At 41.2% G+C, this 21,329-nt stretch overlaps 1 protein-coding gene across 3 annotated transcripts in view; it reads right to left on the bottom strand.

Moving 5' to 3' along the window:
• PRKG1 (protein kinase cGMP-dependent 1) overlaps window positions 1–21,329 on the bottom strand; it is a 1,148,292-nt gene that overhangs the window by 864,351 nt on the left and 262,612 nt on the right. For all 3 annotated transcript variants that reach the window (XM_060241248.1, XM_060241246.1, XM_060241247.1), the window contains one exon: window positions 17,658–17,824. In XM_060241248.1, coding sequence (XP_060097231.1) covers window positions 17,658–17,824 — 167 coding nt within the window. The remainder of the gene's footprint in view (window positions 1–17,657; window positions 17,825–21,329) is intronic.

The following is a 21,329-nucleotide window of genomic DNA, read 5'->3' on the forward strand; positions in this document are numbered from 1 at the left end:
TTACATACATTAAGAGGGGAGATGCGACAGTCCACATTACTCATTACAAGCATATTATCCATTAACTATTGTATTTTTTTTTTCACTGAGAGAACATGGGGCCAGAGGATTCAGGGCCCTCTTTTAGGTCTGTATGAGTCATTGCTCTGAACTGGTTTCTTACAATCAAAAGGTACAGAGAAATGACTAGTATAAAAATAAGTATATTCATATACTTTAAAATAGAATATTCTTCTAAACCAATTTACAACATCAAAAATGTAACATGGAAACAAAAAGCTATATTTTTAAGCTTAAAAATTGAGTTTTTAAAACTTGTACAAGTTTTAAAAGGTTTATTTTATGCTGTAGAAGAAGGGAACTAAACTGTCCTGCTACATAAAAAAGATCATGAAAACCCCCATTAGCAGGATTTTTTTTAAAAAAAAAACCTTTTATTTTAATTGCATTTGTATTTCTGAAATGCATGCAAATCCTGTCATTACTGGTTTTGTTCAAGGAAGTATTTCCAGTACTATAGAACCCTAAAAGTTAAGAAGAAATTTGGCACCAGAATTCATAAGCATCTCTGTTAGAAAAAAATCTGAAAACAGATTATTCCATCATCTAGTGCTTTAGTGATACAGGAGCAATGTCCATTTCCCCCTCCATGTATGTTTACAAAAAATAATAATTGAACAGCTATTGATTCTATTCCTTTTTAATTATTGCTTTCATCTTTACATGAATGATATTCTGGGCAAACATATCACATACACTGCTCCTAGTTCTCATTTGATCTTCTATTGAATGGCAAAATAAACCAGGACTTTCCAGATGAGCACAATCCAACACAAAACCTGTGAAAACATAGTGCTTAAACCACATGGCTTAGTTTTAATGGACTTATATACAGAAAAATGGTCTACATAATGAGTGGAAATCTGGGAGCCAAATGACATAGACTGTGTTTCTGAAAACTGTTTGATCAAGTCTTAGATTATATATCATTCTGGCTATCTCTTGGCTTTGATAAATCCAATTGGCTTTAAGTCAAAGGATGCACTTTTCTTTATATAAGTGCTAAGTGATGCACTATTGAAGGTGTTTTTAAATTTTGCATCCCCATATTTCACATTTGTGAGTGGATTTGGTGACAGTCTAATGGTGGATAGAGTGTTGGACTAGAATTTGGAAGATCAGGATTCAAATCCCCACTCTTCCATAGAATCTAATTGGGTGACTTTGGCCAGGGATCCTATAGTTTGGGGGGGGGGGGTTGCCATCTTCTGGGCATGGAGAAGGGATAACTGGAGATATGGGGGGAGGTATTTGTGAATTTGGACTAGATGGGAATAGTCCAACTCCAGGATGACCTTGAAGGTACCTTCCAACTCTATGATTCTATTCTATGACTTTGGGCCCATCACATATCCATCAGCCTAATCTACCTTACAGCAGGTAGTGGCCAAACTTGATGAACATCAGATATTTGACAGCCATAAGACCTGAACAAATATTACACACAGATCTTTATTAAAACTCTTAATACTTTCTTTGCACAGGAAGATAAAATACAAATGTATATACTTTACAACATGACCATGCTAAAAGGAGACTTAAAAAAAACAAAAACAGGGGATAACAGTCCCCATAAGACCAGCACAGGGAAAGGTTAGGGAATTATTTTTTGGCAACAGTGGGAGAAGGAAGCACACATGTACCATATAAATCACTTACCAGCATTTGCATCATTGTGCATCACTCCTTGCCTTGATACCAAGGTTAGTAAATACAGTTCCTACAAGAGCTATGAAACTAAGAAGGAACTCTATGCAGCCCTCTTTAACTGTGTCCTTCCTTCCAGTGGCTCCCTTGGCTCTTGCACTCTAGGTCTCTAGGAGACCTCTGTGGTGGAGAAGAGCTTGCTAGTGTGCCTATTTTCCCCTCCTACCCCACTTCATACGTAGCAGAAATAGTTGCCTATCTATGGGTCAATGCTACATGAAGTTTCTCCTCTATCTCTGGGAGCTGCACAATGCGTGTGAAAGAACTGCATATGACTCCCACTCCACAGTTTGGCCACCCATACTTACAGTAAAAATAGAAGAGAGAATGGGATTGTCACATGTGTGGGAGTCGGCAGCCTCCCTGCTTGCACCGTCCCTGAGCCTCCGACTGGGCTCAGAAGGGTTGGAGGAGCTCTCCCGGTCCCTCAGCGCCCAGAAATAACGGCACTTCCAGTCCTCAGAGCCCTCCGAACTTGGACAGCTCCAGGGAGGGGATGTGCTCCGTGTTCTTTCTGGGCGCTGAAGTGTCAGAGGAGCTCGCTCGGCCCCTCATTGCCCAGAAAGAATGGTGCTTCCCATCCTCAGTGCCCTCCAAACTTGGGAGAGTGCTGTGGAGGGGGGGCACTGAGTGCCCAGCATGATTACATCATGGCTTGCTTGCATGATAACTTTTTCCCCGGGGGGGGGGGGTGGACATGCGTTGGGGTTCTGCCTCAGGTGGCAGAATCCAAACACGCCGGGCCTGGGCATTGTAAGCCACATTGGGTATAAGAAAAGCAAGGTAAAAGTGTTTAATTACAAAGATAATGGCCTTTAAAATACAATGTATGTTCTTTAATGAATACTCTTACAGGAAAGTTATCCAATAGCATTTATTAGTTATATTGTAATGAAAATGCCTTTGCTCAGCTGTTATATGGCACAACCATACAGACACCTTTAGAGAACAAGCAAAAGAATAAAGATTTTAGCTTCCAATGTGAAATAACACATTGATCCTCATTAGGAACAGACAACACCCACACATCTGATAGCTGTTAACCCAGCACAGGGCTGGCAGTATTAAAATGCCGCACTGACTCTTCATAATGACCTCTGTGAATAGTTTAATTAAAAATAATGATTGCAGAAAAGATGAGCATGTTTAGCCAAAGGCGGCATACAAATAGAGCTGAACATAACCATGAACTAGCATCTTGCATTAATATTAACAGCAGAGAAATCTACAAGTGATTACTTATGCTCCAGGCTTCAACTATTCATTTGGTATTTATTAAACTGGGTATTTATTAAACTACATGTTTCTCAGACAAACACAAGGCCAAAAACATTCTTGTTTTATGGAGTTAATATATCGTGGACAGGATAGGAAGTCTGTATGAGTACTGCAAGAAAAATCCTTTCAAGTGCTTTAAAGACACACAAACACACACCACCTTCCAACATTGCAACAATGTTTTTGGCTTGAAATATTCAGATTTACAGTTCTATGCTTCAGAGGATTGGTATGGCTCCTTGCCAGCATGCCATGTAAGAGCCAGCCCACAATGTCAGCATTGTCGCACCTAAATAACCCTTTCACGTCCCCTTTTCTGCTGTCAGTTTCAACATGTCAAAGGAATGTAGATGTCCTGAGATCACAGAGAACTGGTCTGATGCTTTCAAGTAATCTCTAGTGGACGTTTACTCACATCACAACACCTTCCACTGGTTTCTTTATTAAGACTTGGTTGCTAAGTAACCTCAAAGTATTGCTGAGGTGCATGGGATGCTGCTGTCTTAGCTGTTGTGTGTGGGGTATGTTTTTTTTTTTTTTTGCAAAGAATTAGGTGCACAAGAATTGAAAAGAACTTTTTCTAAACAGCCAAACATTCAGCACTCAAAAATTCCAGTTTCTTGGAAGTAAAGCCTTTTTTTTTCGTTTAGTAAGAAAACTTCCAGCTAAATATTATTAGGATGGTATACAGGATTCATATAGGATTGCATCCTCCTGCAACTCAGTGGGTGACCTAGGCTAGCAATTGTCTCTGTCTAACCCACCTCACATGATTGCTGAAGATAAAACAGGGAGAATCATGTATGCATTTACTGAGGATATTTCTATGCCTCCTCTTCAGAGTCCTGCTCAAGGTGGCTTACTATTAAAAACCACAAACATTAAAGCAGAAGCCATTAAAACAGAAGAAGGCCATTAAAAAGCTGATAATTAAAAGCCCACATAAAAAGATGTATTTCAGCCTCTGTATCTAAAAGGAAGTGTAAAGTAAGTGCCCGGCAAGCCTCAAAGGAAAAGGCGTTCCAAAGTACCTTGAGCTCCTTATGATGGATAGATAGATGCTCTCCCACTACACAAGAAATGGAATCTGGAAACTTCAATTGATCCAAAATGTGGTGGTCAAGTTACCATTAGGGGCTGGATATGTTATACAAACCGGACTCAGAGAAAGGGAAATTTTAAATTAAATATCTATGTATTTAAAAAGGGTTCCAGATAGGGATAATGCAAGACCTTTTGTAGCTTCTGTATACCAAGCTAGTCATAGCACAAAATAAAATTATGAAGGGAAAATGAGAGAGCGCGACTGTAAACACAAATAATTTTATTGTAGGCAAAATAGAATAAACAAATAAAATGTAAAGAACCTGCACTGGGCACCTGAGAACGAATTCCCTAAATAACAACACACATACACCAACAGGAGGGCACACAAAAAAGGTAGGAGGCAGGACATTGGGAAGTTTTAAGGAAGAGACATATGACCTGAAATCATGGGCTTGAGGCCTGGAGAAAACCAGGAACAAACACAGCTAAGGTCTAAGGAGTAGACTGAAGAGTCAGCTAAGCAAATAAAAAAAGCCTGCACAGTGCAGCAGAGATCCTCAGCAGGAAATAAGAATTCTTACCAGCAAGAGTTCTGGACCATGGGGTCCGTCTTTTATGGACAAAAGATCCCCAGGATAGGCAGGATATTGGCCATCCTGACTTTGGATTGGGTCAAGATGAAAAGTTTGAATCTCACTGGCTGTTTTAAAGTTAACGGCTGTCAAACTTTGATGAGGAAAAGTGGGAAAATACCTTGATTAGGTTATTGTGAGTCAAATCTGGATGGGTGAAACAACCAGATTAACATACAAAGTTTTAGTCCAGTGGCACATTTAAAACCAGGACAGTTTTATTCAAGATATAAGGTTTATTGGGTGTGCACACAAAAGCTTATACTTTGCATAAAACTCTATTGGTCTCAGGCCTTGAATTCAGCAGCTCACAGAAACACAGCTTCTGAACCTTTCTGAGGGTTCCCCCTTCTCTTTCCCACCTTGCCCACTGAATAGTAGGTGCAGCTGCATAACAATCCCTGGATGAGCTCCACCACCTATTTTTCTACAAACCGAACCCTGGTTGGGTTTATAGGTGCCACTGGACTAAAACTTGGTTTTGCTGCTTCAGATCAACACGGCTACCCACCCGAATCATACCTTAGTTAGGTTGAAGTGAGCCACATCTGCATTGACACAAATGTTTGGGTGAGTTAGCCCCTGAAACAGGATGAAGTTTAAATTAATGATCTCAATACCCTTCTTGATTGAGTTAAAAAAGGAAAAAGATGAACCAGGTGTTGGTTAATGTAAGAGCAAATTCCTTGGACTGAGCAGATGCTTCTACATATGCTAGGATATTCCAGTGCTGAAAAGTCTATTGTTATTGAGAATGAAATGAAGTCTTATTGAGAAGTTTTATCATTATTGAGAACCCTGAGATGGGCAGATTGCACTTAATCTTTCTTCTATCCTGAAAAGATGTCAAACTCTTGAGTATTTCCTCCAATACTGATCACTTTGATTGCCCCTTTCAGTACCTTTTCCAAACTCTACTACCATTTATTCCGAATGGCCTTCAGCCAAAGTACATAGATGCCCAATACCATTGAATGTATTGCATTAATTTTAGCACCAAAACTGTTGTTTTAAAATTGTATTAATAATCTTAAACTGTTTTAAACTGTTTTAACTATTTAATTGATAATAGATTATTGCAACTGTTTTACTATCTTATTGCTGATGTTGAAATGTTGTTAGCCGCCCTGAGCCTGCCTTGGTGGGGAGGGCGGGATATAAATACGAAAGATAAATAAATAAACTGTTTGTTTATTCCTGCTTTCTGCTTCCTTTTGTTCAACCAACTACAAAACCACATGTAGACCTGTCCTCTTATCTATCCTCTTATAAGTGTAGTAGTTGCCTTTAATAAGCAACTTCCAAATCTACTAGATCATATTTATCCACATGCTTGCTAACATTCTAAAAGAACAGAAAGGTGGAGAGACAAAATTCCCCTTTGTAGAGGCCATACTGATTCTTCTTCAGTAGGGCTTGTCACTCTGTATGTCAATAATTATGTCTCTATGTGGTCTGCGTGATGTGTTCACTGCATATTGTTAGGCAGCAAATTAGTGATACTAATCCCACTGAGGAATAAATGGTGAGTTCACATTACTAGTTTTCTCAAAATGTGAAAAGTTATTTTGCAGTCACGTCAAGGAGTCTAGTTTTGTCAAAGAGTAACGCATGTTGGATATCACATAACAGTAATGTGGATTACCACAAGAAGAGCTGACAGAGAACTCTTAAACATTCAGTGATATAAGAAGGAAGAAATTGTGGAAATTCAAACTAATACAATGACCCTTGACCAAATACTAGTGTGGAGAACAGAAAGCCACAAGAACATCATTGTTATAATATTTCTTTTGCAATTATTCATATGGTATTGTAGACATAATCTCATATGTAGGTTTATTTCAGAAGCACTGAGGGGAAAACTAATCACTAACAATTGCTAACCCCCCCCCCACTAAATTCTAGCCAATTAAGAGGAGCTTATAACTAAACAATCAAAGTAAATTTATGCTACAAGTATTCCTTAGACACAAAAAAGAAAAATATATTTATATAATGTATGTAAAACCTTAATCTAATATTGTCTTCTTATGCATAGTACACTATTTTTAATGCATAAACATTCCCTGAAGTCATCCATAGGAAACTGAACACAACCATTAATAAATCATAAGAAAACCTTAGAAAAAGGGGGAGACAGTAACAGAGGAAACCACGACAGCCGTACATACGGATATGGATTATGTCAGACAGAACTCATTTACTAAATTGGAAAAGGCTTTTCAAGCAGGGTAGATGGTGTTCTTGTTTTAGATTAAATGAACAAGAACAAGAACTAGATATCCATCCTAATAGCAAACTTACCAAGTTGTTTGTGGTCATGATGTTGAAGCATTTGGCAGGGTCACACAGACTTGGTTCAAAGTTCAAATTAAACTGCACAGTCTGTGGATGTGCTGGAAAAACAAGCAAGCTTGTAGAGCAGTGAGGTGAGTCAAGGACAGAATCTGAACTGACAGTAATTCTGTCAGCTGAGAGACAGCAGTACGGAGATGGAAGCTGACTCCCAGCCAGGATCCAGCAAGATCAAGCACTCTGGGGAAGCCCCTGAAATGGTGGGGTCTCCTCCAAGCAACAATCAAGGGAAAATGCACTCCCCAGGATGGGATGCAGATGTCTTATCTTGGGAAAGAACAGGAAAAAGAAATTCTGAGAAGACACTGATAAGCAATTGCTAGGAGTTGCAGCAGCAGATGCCAACACAGCTGGATGCAAAGATCACCTAAAAACGCAGACACTCCAAGATTTACCATCTCTAAAAAGGACTGTCACAACTTGCCAATTTTTATTTATTTATTTATTTTTGCAAAAGGCCTTTCTGCGCCTTTAATATACCAAGTTCTCTGACAGTGGCCCATTTCAGCTCCAAATATATACATTGGTCTGTGGTAGGGACACTGCAAATTTCAGATCAGATGTGATCTGATCACTTGGTCTGTTCAATTTGTGCCAAGCAACCAAAATCGCCCACTATACTGGTTTGTATCAGGTTTTCCCACCTCCTGACTCAAACTGGTTGGCAGCCATTAGTGGCACTTAAGGACTACTTTGCAAAAGGGTAGGATTTTAAAACTCAGCATTTATTGATGACCGATTCCTATGATCTGTGAGTGTGTAACAAGGATAGGTGTAACACTGCCAGGTCCTTCCAGGCCGGTTGGCAATGGGAGGGGCTTACCAAAAGCGACAACTCGGTGACATCACTTCTGGCATGTACTAGAAGGGATGCCATCAGAGATGCTCTGGTATCTGGGCAAAAACTCTACAGCAAAAATGGCTTCCGCTATAGTTTTTGCCCCAATACCAGAGCATCACCTCAATGTCTTGGACATGGCAATGTCAATTCCAATGCATGCTAGAAGTGACTTTGTCACATTGTGACAATGTAAGCTGGGCCTCCCTCCCTGTCCTGCTAAGTCCTCCTGCCAGCCAGCTGATCAGTGACAAGGGGCAGGGCTTAGCAGCATCTCCACCAGGGGGTCTAGCAACCTGAGATAGGAGGATAGTGAAACTCAATCAGGCTGTGTGAGAATACAGATGCACAGGGGTCATTTTGTTAAAAAAGAGGTGCCAGAGCTCATTTGCATATGCCACACACCCCTGGCATCACCAGAAGGTGTACTAAATTATATCAGCTCAGCATCTGCCTTAAAATGCTTCTTGGATTATAACTGTCATAATAAAACCTTATTCCCGTCATACTTTTTAAATGCACAAAAAGCCAGTTGAGCTGTTCTGCATGGTTGGTAAGGAATAGAGTGAAACAACCCGCTGAATACCCACAAACTAACGGACCTGTGACCAGGGTGTGACCCTAGTCTGTAGGAGCTATTACATATCTACTTTAACCTTGACCATCTTGCCTTCCAATATGGAGAGTTTTAACAGATATACTTTTGGTCCCATCCGACTCAATCCATAAAACATCTGACCTTCCCCCTTATACTTCTTAGAAGGTATATCCACTATCCCTTGCGATCTGCATTTACTAGAACTGTTGACCTACGGAGACGCAGCTGTAGGCTCTATCAGCGTTTTAGTATTCAAAGCTCACAATGTCTGTAAGAGGTGCCTTTGGGCTTTGTAAATGCCATTCAAACAATCAGAGTTTACATATACTGCAAACAGCATACAGATTTTCTGAAAATGTTTGAGAAAGAATCATTAAGAGATGAAAAAGAAAAAGGAAATGTTTGTCCATGCTTTGATTTCCATTACAATTGAATGGGGGGGGGGGAATGGCAGGGTGGGGGTGAGGTTTGCTTCTGAGATGTTTCACTGGAATATGAACATACAGGACAAGGCACAAGATGTCCTTTGATGGTTAAATGCCATTGTGGAATATCATACCAGTAATAAAAACAAAAATAAGTTCTGCAGCAACTTAATAAATGTACAGAAGTATAAACACTTGAAAGCTAGAGTCCCAAGATCTATTAGAGACTATGTGTAATTGTATGTTAACCAGGCAATGTATACAGATGTGCACACTCTCCATGAGCCATGGTGAATGGGAACAATGGCTGATTGTTATTTCATTAGTTATTCAACTCATATCCTCCAGTATACTCATGGCATAAAAAAGGGGGGGCAGGGGCGTTAACAATGTATATATTTCTCTTGAGAGAGAATCTGCTTCATACATCTGATGAAGTGGACCGTAGCCCAACATGCATCTATACTTAAATCCATTAGTCTAAGGTGGTACAAGACTCATTATTGCTTTTCTGTAAAAGACTATCACAGTCACCTCACTGGAACTTCTACCAGCTCTAACAGCTGACAAAGTACATTACAGCTTTGCAGCACAGCACGCAGTGAAGCTGACAAACCAGCAATGAACTCTTCCCAGACACAATGCTGGAGCTGCATACTGAGGTAAGCTTTATGAAAATAGCCCAGGAACTCCATACTAATCTTGAAAAGCAAGATATGTAGCAGCTTAAACACCTATTTCACTATGCAGTTTAGTGTATCATCTCTTGCGTCCAACATAGGCCAAAGTAACCCCCAATAGGAAACTTCGTGCAAGCAATACTGAATTTAACATGCTCAAAACCCTCAAGTGAATATCAGGATTTGTGTGAGTTAAAAATGTAATTGCTAGAGCACTTACATAAGCGGCTAGCCTCGAGCTAGCCTGATCCTGCTGTCACAACCATAGTTTGCTCTTGCCCATTACACAAAAAATGTAAGTTTGGACAGTTTCTATATAATTTCATTTATAGAGGGCATTTTGGTACACATACAGGAATATTTAATATATTAGTAGCAGTTACATTTTCCAACAGCCGGCTTGAGACTGAAGTCGGTGCTTTTAAATTTTTCTTGCATGATCACTTCTGATGATGTATACTTCATTGGCCCTCAATAGGCAGGACTATGGCCTTCACTGAAACCAAGGTGAAATTCAAAACACTGCAACTCTAGTAGGGTTGCCAATCCCCAGGTGGGGATGGGGGATCCCCCGGTTTGGAGGCCCTTCCCCTGTTTCAGGGTTATCAGAAAGCGAGGGGGGGGTGTCTGCTGGGTACTCCATGATTCCCTATGGAGACCGATTCCCATAGGGTATGATGGAGAATTGATCTGCAGGCATTTGGGGCTCGGGGGGGGGGCTGTTTTTTGAGGTAGAGACAACAACTTTTCAGCATAGCATCCAGTTCCTCTTCCAAAAATACCCTCCAAGTTTCAAGAGGATTGGACCAGGGGGTCCAAAGCTATGAGCCCCCAAAGAAGGTGTCCCTATCCTTCATTATTTCCAAATGGAGGGAAGGCATTTAAAAGGTGTGTGGCCCCTTTAAATACGATGGTCGGAACTCCCTTCGAAGCTTAATTATGCTTGCCACAACCTTGCTCCTGGCTCCACCCCCAAAGTCCCCAAATATTTCTTGAATTGGACCTGGCAACCCTAAACTCTAGCCTGGTACAAACAACAACCCCACGTGTTCACTGAACACACAGAGAGGAAGAGCAGGTGCAAGCATCCTGCCCTCACCCCCTGACTCTGCTTGATTGCCTGATTGTCTGCAGGGGGGAATGTATGGTGGAAGTGGTTGTGGGAACTCTGCCTCGCCATGATCAGCAATGTTCAGAAAGCAGCTGCTTTCTCCTCACAGTCACATCAGGCGAGGTCAGGACTGTTTCACTCATTCTCCTTCCTAGAACATTCAGTGAACACACAGGGCTGATGTGTGTATCAGGCTACAGTGAGAGTTAATAGTGCAGGGACAAAAGAATGTTTACAGCACTCCTGAATTCAGTTAGAATTCTCAGTTCATCACATTACATTCTCTGCAGAGAATTTTCCTCTTCCAATTATGCCCATGTCTTGACTATTAAATTACTACAAAAAGCCAAGAGTGGCAGATGAGGGTAGCGTACCACGGCTGAACAATACTGCATATGGGGGAGAGCTGATTGAAAGCACTGAGAAGCAGTGAAAGCATGAGGGTTATTCCATCAGCAGGTATACAGTTGCTGAGTGTAAAGACCTATGTGACACACAGCCTATTCAAGATACTGCCACAACATAAGGGATGGGGGTTTTTTTACCCATCTTCCCAAAGTGCCTCTCAAGTAGACAGATATTATACCATAGTAATTAATATAGCTTATTTCTAAGCATAGGGTTTTATTCAAGAAATTAATTCATAGAACAAATTTCAACTTAAAGTATACTACACCAAGAAAAATATTGCCTTTGATCCAGCAATATGCAAGCAGAAACATAAACAGCTCAGTTTCTGCTTGCAGAAGATCTTGTGCAACACTTTCCTCCTATCATCATCATCATCATCATCATCTATCATAATTCTCTTGTGAACATTCCATGCACTCCAGAAACCATTGGCTCATCACAGCTCAGTCAGAGTCTCTGGCCTCCCATTGGCTGACTCCCCTGCTCCTGCCTACTCAGGCTCTGGAATGCTGAACAAACTGCCAGAAGCAGTCTTACTTCCGAGACAGCCACATCTCTTAGCTCTTCTCTGTCAACTGGCTTCAGAAAGGGCTGAAGAGCTCCTGCAACCTCACAAAAGGCCCTATCAACAGCCCACACAGAGGGTCTCCCAGCACACACAGCCTCAGAAGGCCACTGCAATAGCCAGGGAGCCTGGCACCACCTCAGAGGGCATGGCTGTCCCACCTTTACTGTCTTTCACTCCCTCTCTCGCCCCAGGATGGTTGCCTGAGAAGAAGATAGGGAAGCTTCACAGGGTGGTTGTTCCGATCAAAGGGGGGAGAGAAATAAGGAGAATGAGGTCATCCCCCCCACACACACACACATACACTGTGAAGAAAGACTGTCATTTTCTTTAGAGGCTGCAAGGTTGCCTGCTCTAGGTCAGAAAATTCTAGATAACAGAGATCAGCTCCCCTTGAGGTGTGTGTGTGGGGGGGGGGGAATTAATGCCTTCACTTGTATGGGTCAGAAGACAGCAAGGCTGAGGGGGGCACTTTCCCAGAGGCCTTTAGTGGTACCTTTCCAGGTTGCTGGGAAATTCCTAAGGGATCACTACAGACCTCTGAAGGAAAAGCCTTTCCTCCTGGGGAACCACTGTTGCCAATCTCCAGGTGAGGGCTGGAGATCTCCCAGAATCACATTTGCTCTCCAGATGGCAGAGATCAGCTCCCCTTGAGGTGGGGGGGGGAGTGAATGCCTTCACTTGGGTGGGTGAGCCAGGCTGGGGGAGGGGCACTTGCCCAGAGACCTTTAGTGGTATCTTTCCAAGTTGGTGGGACATTTCTGGAGATTCTGTGGTGGAATTTGAGGAGGACAGAAAAATTAAGGCTTCAGAGTGGGATCTGCCAGACCCAGGTTCTTGCTGTGGCAGCTGACTGAGTGATTGTGGACCAGGCATAGACTTCCAGACTAACCTGCTTTGCAGGGTTGTTGTTCAGATGCTATTCACAGGGGGAGAAGAGAATGATGCAAACTGCTTCCTCCCCTGTGAAGAAAGACTGTCATTTTCCCATGTTGAAGCTGCAGGGGTGGGGGGATAAGGCAATGGAAAGCTGAAGTCAGAGGGGCAGATAAAAGAAAACAGATAGGGTTGCCAACCCCAGGTTAGGGGTGGGGCCTGGAGTGCCATTTACTTTTGAGGAGGCACTGGAGATCACTCAGATTTACAACTGTTCTCTACATGGCAGACATTAGCTCCCCTTGAGGTGTGCATGTGTGTGTGTGTGGGGGGGTCAATGCCTTCATTTGAATGGGTAGGGAGACAGCAAGGGTGATAGGCACTCACCGGGCGTTTTCGCACTGACCTTAATCAGAAGCGATGCCCCTCTTCACCACGCAGGATCGGCGCGGATTTCGCACTAATTGCTGCGGAGCACCCGGAAGAGCCGGAAAGTCCCGCAGCTTTTGCGGCGCAAACGGAAACCGCCAAAAACCAGTTTCCATTTGCGCCGCAAAAGCCGCGGGACTTTCCGGCTCTTCCGGGTGCTCCGCGGCAATTAGTGCAAAATCCGCGCCGATCCTGCGCGGTGAAGAGGGGCGTCGCTGCTGATTAAGGTCAGTGCGAAAACACCCACCCAGAGCCTCTTTCTAGAGCCCGTTGTATTTTTCTTCACAACGGGCGTTACTCCTAGAATCCAGAAATCAGCTGCACAGGTTCTTAAGAGGCTGCTATGGTTTTTGTCTTGTGTTTCTGCTTATGCAAGAGCTCCAGCCCAAGTGGAAATTTTCTGCTGGATCCAACCCATTTTGAGGAGAAGAACACAATCCTGACTCTAACTACTGACACTGTATATTTCATATTTATATACTTTCTGCTCCAGTTGCATTTGTATCCACCATACACACTTAGACATGCTGTTAACCAAGCCCTTACAAGTCATACTGTGTTTCCTTCACACTTCTCTTCATCTCTTACTTTTCACCCAACTACTCCAACCAAGTTCTCTAACATTCTAATAGACTCTAACCAACTTTAAACAGTCTTAAAATTTGTTCCCAGCTTGACCAATAACCAGCAAATGGTACAGTTAAAAAGGAGAAATGCAGCTGAGAGAATGAGTTGAGGAGGAGGAAGTTGGGACCGAAAGATGATTGGTCACTGCCTTCATGTTGTCACACAGACCATGAAGTCAGCAGCTAGCACTAACTACTTCTAGCCACTCAGCACCCACACACCTACCATGAAACTTACATTATAGACCCCATGCCCTGATGGCCACCTTGCAATGCTTATTAAAAATGCATTGATTCCCTCTTCCATCTGGTTAGATTTAGAGATGCCAGGTCCCCCTGTCCACTGGTGGGGGATGGGTGCAGGGTTGCCAGATCCAGGTTGGGAAAGTCCTGGAGATTTATGGATGGAGCTTGAGGAGGACAGGGACCTCAGTATGGCACAATGCCATAGTCACCAGTCTCCAAATTATCCATTTTCTCCAGTGAACTGATCTCTGTGGTCTGGAGATGAGCTGTTATTACAGGGGATCCCCAGGTCCCATCTGGAGGCTGGCATCTCTAGCTGTATCTCATGGTCTTACTTCTAAAGCTTCCATTTCAAAAGCTTCCATTTACAAACAGGCAATGAACACATTAAGTAATAAGTAATGCTGCTAGGTTCCATATTTCATGGGCATAAACAGAAATATTACATTGGGATCTCTTTTCAGTACTCCTGCAAGAGAACTGTTTGCTTAATTCACCCATTAACATCATTAAGATCTTAGGAGTGTTTGAATTTGGCTTAATTGTACTTGCACAGTACAATTAGGAATCATCACCTATGCTCATAAATTTAGGAATGACCTATGCTCATAAATTTTTATTAAATGAAACAGGGCTTTTTTTGTAGAAAAAGCTCAGCAGGAGCTCATTTGCACATTAGGCCACACCCCTGACACCAAGTCAGCTGGAACTGTGTTCCTGCTCAAAAAAAAAGTCCTGAATAAAACATTTGTATATTGCCTTTTCACTACAAGGCATCCTAGAAAGGCAAGGCCGGCTCACTCACTAGGCAAACTAGGCAGTTGCCTAGGGTGCCAGGAGAAGGGCCTAGTTTGCCTTTTTTCCCCATCGCCACTGCTCCTGCTGCGGCCACCAGCCTCCTCCCTCCCACCGCACTTCCCTCCCCGCAGCTCACCATGGTGAATACTGGGCCCTACTGGCTTCAAGGCAGCCACGCGTTTTTTTGAAGCCAGCGCTGGAGGAGGCTTCGCTCCTCCTCACTTCTGGTTCTAGAAAGGAGGGGGGATAAGCTGCCTCCCATGCTAGCTTCAAAAAATGTGTGGCTGCCTCGAAGCCGGTAGGGCCCAGCCTCATCGTGGCAAATGGGGGCATGTGCACACAGCGGAGGGAGGACGGGAGGCAGTGGTGGGGGCAGCACCAGGCATGAAGCCTGCCTGTGGCACCATGAGTCCTAGGGCCAACACTGGAAACAGGTCATTTATTATTTGCAGATAGGAAGCTGTTACATTTTTAAAGTCATTTTCAAGTAATTAATCTCCCCACTGCCCAGCTTAAGAACAGAAATACATATTATCTAGCCAGAACATGGATTTCCAAACAAATGTTTGCTGATGTAATGCCAGTGCAGGGGCTGCATTTGCTGGGGATTATCAATGGCTGCAAAATACAGGTATTTTGAACCCTACACCAGTGTCCCCTGCAGGCCACTTTCTTCCCAGGCAGACTTATTTGAGGGGGGGAGACAACTAAGACAATCTTGGCAGACTTAAACATCCTCTCCCACTCATCAATTCTCTACTGATACCCACATAAATGTTATGAAGGAAAGATGGGATGGGATGGGATAGGATAGGATAGGATACCCTATGTTTCATTGCAACATGGAAGTCTGACCTCACATATAATGGCAATAAAATAGGTATTGTTTTAAAGGGCTATTTTCCGAACAGCACAGACAATATGTTTGTCCAGTTGACTTCCCATACCCAACAATTAAGTTCACAAGCTCTATCTAGTCCAGAAAAAAGCACACATTTCAAAAGCTGGAGAAGAAAAATGGACCTGCTCTTGGACAAAGGGTTTAGCCTTAATAGGCCAGAAAAAAACAAATGCTTTTAGGATACAGGTTTAAAGCACATATACAAACACCTGTGACTGAAGAACAGTATTCAGGTTCTGGCATGAAATTGCATTTTACAGTATAACTTATAACTCTGAGTCATCATTTATTTAAACAACCCCCCCAAAAGTAAATGATTTTGTGGGGTAGATGGTCTGAAGAAAGTAAAGCATGTTCCCAACCCAATTTATCTCAGTGAGTTAGTAAAGGATGTGCTAAGATTATTCATCATTGAAATCTTTTCACTGAAAACTTTTTGTTGGTTCATGCTCCAAAGACTCCAGTGGGAAGGAGGTGTCAGAAAAGCAGAATACTACTAAGTATTGTAATAATAGTTCATTCACTCAATTTTTTTTACCTACCTTTACTTATAATCAATGCACCAAAGGCTCTTAGGTAAATGCCATGGGGGGGGGGAGGGAATAAAACAGGAATAAACAAGCATTTTTAACTTCCTTAGACATCAATGGTAGCAGACCTCATCATCCGTTAAAAGAAACATTTCATTTCATGTATCTTCTTGACAATTACACATTAATATTTTAAAATGCAGTGGCTGGAACTGCACTGCAATTTGATTTTTTTTTTAAATGTTAAAAGTACCAAAAGGAATCAATCAGCTCTCAGAAGTGCAGCACAACCTCAGAAATTAAATTGCTACACAAGGAGACATATGTGATTATTTATCCTAAATCCTTTATAAAAAGTAAAATCCTTTTATAGAATATCCTGCTGTGATAGAACATCTCCTATTATGTAATAAACATTCAGGATGAAAACATAGCAATTTGCTTCAGAACCCATGAGTTTTAAAAGCAGTGTATTGAACAAGAATTCCTACCCCCTACAAAAGATTAATATAACTGTTATCCACTTCCTTAAACTGATGCAATATATTGACAATACTCACTAAAATTTAGGTCTCTAAATTTCAGTCCCTTGACTGTATTAAAATAGAAATCTATCCTTGTTTATGTCCTAATCTTACAATGGAATATGCTTATCTGAGCCTCAGAAACTTTGTGGCACTCTTGTGAATGCTGCAGTAAGGGTTTTTAACAAGATAAATCATTTAAAAAAGCAGAATAAAGTATAAACAAAAGAAGCATTGGAGTAATAATGCACATTTCATTTATATTGCCAGTTTGAAGTTAGGTAATGGTTTCTTTCTTGTTACCTGAAAGAAAACTGTGCACTATTCTAAAGATGTCAGTAAAATTTTGCAGAGTTTTTAAAGCCATTTCCCAGATCACAGTTTAGAAATCATTCAATATATCACAAAAAATGGTTCAAATATACATTTAGCTTGGACAAAAACAAGTACGAAGTGAAATATCAGAAGCAGCTCTGCAGTCTCTTTCTAATCTGGTTGTATCAGAATAATAATAGTTTACCAAAGCACTATGCAGGTAGCGATTCTTCAGTTGCATCTGAATCAATAAATGTGCATGCTAGATCTGCACTGGGTGTTCCCTATCCACATGTACTCCATTCTTGCACTTAATCTTCACCTCAAGATCTCATTGACTGCACAGTGAATGTGAGTTGGCACAAGGAGCACACCATCACACCATATTACTTTGCCTTAAACAAAGAGGTATAGTTTGCAAAGCTCCCAGTTTGGTTGAGTTATTCAAAATCTGAATTATTCTTCAACAGACTGGCAGGTGAACAGGTATACTGGGACTTATACTGCCCATGAAACAGTTTCTAGTATTTAACAACATGCCCATAGTTAAAATCTATATGCAAATCTCATCCGTTCATTAAACTAATATGAAAAATTCTTTACACTATTCCAAACATATATGGAATGTTGCATAACCTTTGTAGAAGGTGACATGGGAAAGCAGCTACACAACTCTCAAAATACATTGACTGCACAACATACCTTCCATGACATACACCAGTGAACCCACATCTCCTTCTTTGATGATGCAACTGTCCTTGCCATATTCCACTGGATACATACAATCCACAATTTCTTGGATCTGTGACAGCTCCAGATTCTTCATGAAGTCATTGTCAAGAATAGCTTCCTTTATTAGATCCTTTGACCTAAGATGAGAAAGGAAAGATGTATCTTTATATCTGAATCAGTCGTCTTTCACAAATAGCTGTGGGGATATGCTAAACTGGAGGTAATTCAACTCTTTCACGAAAATAAAAATCATTTAAAGTAGAAACAAAAAAAGAAGATGAAGACGATATTGGATTTATATCCCACCCTCCACTCTGAATCTCAGAGTGGCTCACAATCTCCTTTATCTTCCTCCCTCACAACAGACATTCTTTGAGGCAGATGGGACTGAGAGAGTAACATAAATGTAACATCTGCATGTTTAGAACTGTTTAAAGTGATTCTGTTGTGTTTGGATCATGAGAAAAGAAAAGATTGGATTTATAACCCGCTCTTCACTCCCTGAAGGAATCTCAGAGAGGCTTACAATCTCCTTTTCCTTCCCCTCACCACAACAGACACCCTGTGAGTTAGGTGGAGATGAGAGAGCTCTGGCAGAACTGCTCTTGAACAGAACAGTTCTGTGAGTACTTGTGACTGACCAGCAGGTCATGTGGAGGAGTTCTTATCTGGTTCTCCCAGACAAAAGTCTGCACACTCAGGCCTTGGATTCAGTGGGAGCTCACAGGAGAGCAGTTCCTGAACCTTTCTGAGAGTTCCACCTTCTCCTTCCCACCTTGTCCATTGAATAGTAGGTGCAGCTGGATAACAATCCCTGAATGAGCTCCACCACCTTTTTCCCTACAAAACGACCCCTGTGCACACTTAACCACTACACCAAATTGGCTCTCAACAGTACAATTATTCCACATATTATCACAATCACTTGGCCTACCTGTGCCAATAAAAAACTGGAACAGAACATTAATAACCTGATGACTTGTTCATTGTTCTCCCATCATTGAAAGAGGAAATAGAAAACTTGTAACAGTATACTGAAAATTCCTTTTGTAGAATTATTGTGGCCCTAAATTCTATATATCACAGCATATAATATATTATTTACAAAGCAGTATTTTGTGTCTTTCTCGGGAAACTCATACCTAGTTCTTTTTCTCAACATCCTGTACCAGAAAAATCGCACTAAGTTACTTAAGTTTAAGGAGAAAAGGTTTTCTGGTTTCACTATCATAACTATGTATCTTTCTGTGTATTTATTAAAAATCATTAAAGTTTAACTACTTCACAATTATCAAGCATCCTCGTACCTGCATTTTTGTACAAAATATAATAGTACAGAATGGCCTTTTAGAAAGTCCCTGTAGTACAGTACTTCAACAATGCAGACAAAACAGTGTTGGTGTCTTACTGAGTTTTTTTTAATGAAGCATCACTGCAACACTTGAAGGATTATCTCCTACTCTGAGTCACTCTGGCACTAATGCTAAACACTGCTCCACTCATCATGATTTGCATATTGAATTTCCCCCAGAATGTCTATCAAATCTATCTCTATCCATTTGATAACACAGCAAACATCAAGACTACAGACACTAATTGTTTAAAAGCTTATTTAAGGGATTTGGTGCAAAGGAGCATCTGTGAATGCAAGCAAGCTAGAGATTAAAGAACATGTTTTTTAAATGGAACATATGAAAGATAAATGCCATTCTACATCCATGTATGCTTATGAAATTATTGTGCAACGTTTTAATGAAACAGACATCACAAATTGCTTTTAATCTTCATTTATATACTGAACCATTTAATCAGGATCCCAGGATAGCCTCAAACACAGCGATAAGTGCACGCATCTTCTGTTGCACAACTGGCCCTTGCAGCATTACAGGAAAAGCAAAATTCCTGTCTTTCCCTAGTTTTGCCAGCCAGCCAGCCCCTCTTGTGAAAGGCAAACAATCATTGTATTGGGCTTCAGTAAAAACCATGGGGATCCCCACTAGACCCACAAAATAATAAGAATGAACAGTCAGAAAATTGCTAAACATGATGCGACATGAACTATGCCCAATTTGTAAAGATCCTAAACAGAACAGAATTATTTCTGACATTTGTGAGTAGTCTGCAACCTTGTTTGAACATTTACTCTGGTACCTTGGAGTTTTATTTCATTTCCAGCAGCAGAAAGCACAGGTGGTGTGGGGGAATGGCGGCACAACAATGGGAATAGGGTTGCAAACAGGACAGGAGAAAAATATGTCCTGTTTCTTTAATAGAGAAAGTTTTAATGCTTGGGAAGTTTTTCATGGTATGGAAAGAAATAAAAGTGAGTGGTAATTAACCTCCCAACTGAAAGGAAAGGAAAGGTCCCCTGTGCAAGCACCAGTCCTTTCCGACTCTGGAAAGCCCCTGCTTTCTATTCCCTGCTCTTTTTCATGGGGAGCAGAAAGTAGGGGGCCATTTAATCCAAAGAGTTGAGTGCTGGGAACAGTTTTTCTTGAAGAACCACAAACTGCATCAAAATTTGTGAAAATTCACAGCAATTATTCAGTTCACAAACATTGCTTCATGAACCGTGAATTGGCCAAAATTTGTGACAAACTTTAGTTCATCAGCTGATTCTTACCCATCTCTAGTGAGACGCAGCTCCTGGGGCTTTGCCCTCCTGGCAACTTTCCAGACTGATGAGGGACAAACATAAAAGACTTAAGGCTTACAATCCTCTCTACTCTGCATGATAATGAAGGAGAGGAATGTCATTTTTGCTTTCTTTTGTATTTCCTAGCTTTTTTCATTCTTATGGAGACTAAAGGATTGCCACTTTATTATGGAAACAAGAGGATCGCCATATTTATTTTATTGGTTAGAATACTTCTGGAGATTTCCAGGAATTCCTGGAGGAGAAGAATTTCAGCTTCATATAATGTCATAGGATCCTCTCTCTACAGCAGACCTTTTCTCCAGGGGAAATGATCTCTGTAATGTAATGAGCAATTGTAATACTTGGAGAAATCTGGGTCTCACTCACCTGTGTTTTCCAGTGAAACCAATTAAAACAGCTACTGGATTGATTTTCTGGTATAACTAGCATTAATAACTAGCATTAATTACAGTACAGAATCAAGTTCTCGAGAAAATTGAACATAACCCCCAACTTCAGTTTTCTTTTTTTACCTCCTACTTTCCTACCAGAACTGCTATACACTATTACAAGCAGGGGTCATTTTGTTGACAAATAGGTGGTGGAGCTCATCCAGGGGTTGTTATGCAGCTGCACATACTGTTCAATGGACAAGAAGGTGGAACTCTCAGAAAGGTTCAGAAGCTGCGTTCTTGTGAGCTCTCACTGACTCTGAGGCCTAAGTAAAAGCATCTTGCATTAGCACTGGATCCTAATGTGTATCCACTCCAAGCCCAACAAGCACCAGACTTTCTTATTTCAAAAGTTAACAACTCTCCCCACCGCCACCCCAAGCAATTCAGATATGTGAAACTCACATATTCTACCACAGACAGTATACAAATTCTTGCTTCAGACAATGCACTGAAGTAGTGAAAAGGAACAAGATTTCTTTCCAAATTCACTGACACCATTATCTGAAAATGTAACATTCCCCTCCTTTGAACGAAGTATGCATTGTGAGA

Source organism: Heteronotia binoei, chromosome 6, assembly GCF_032191835.1.
Source record: "Heteronotia binoei isolate CCM8104 ecotype False Entrance Well chromosome 6, APGP_CSIRO_Hbin_v1, whole genome shotgun sequence".
Lineage (NCBI taxonomy): Eukaryota > Metazoa > Chordata > Lepidosauria > Squamata > Gekkonidae > Heteronotia > Heteronotia binoei.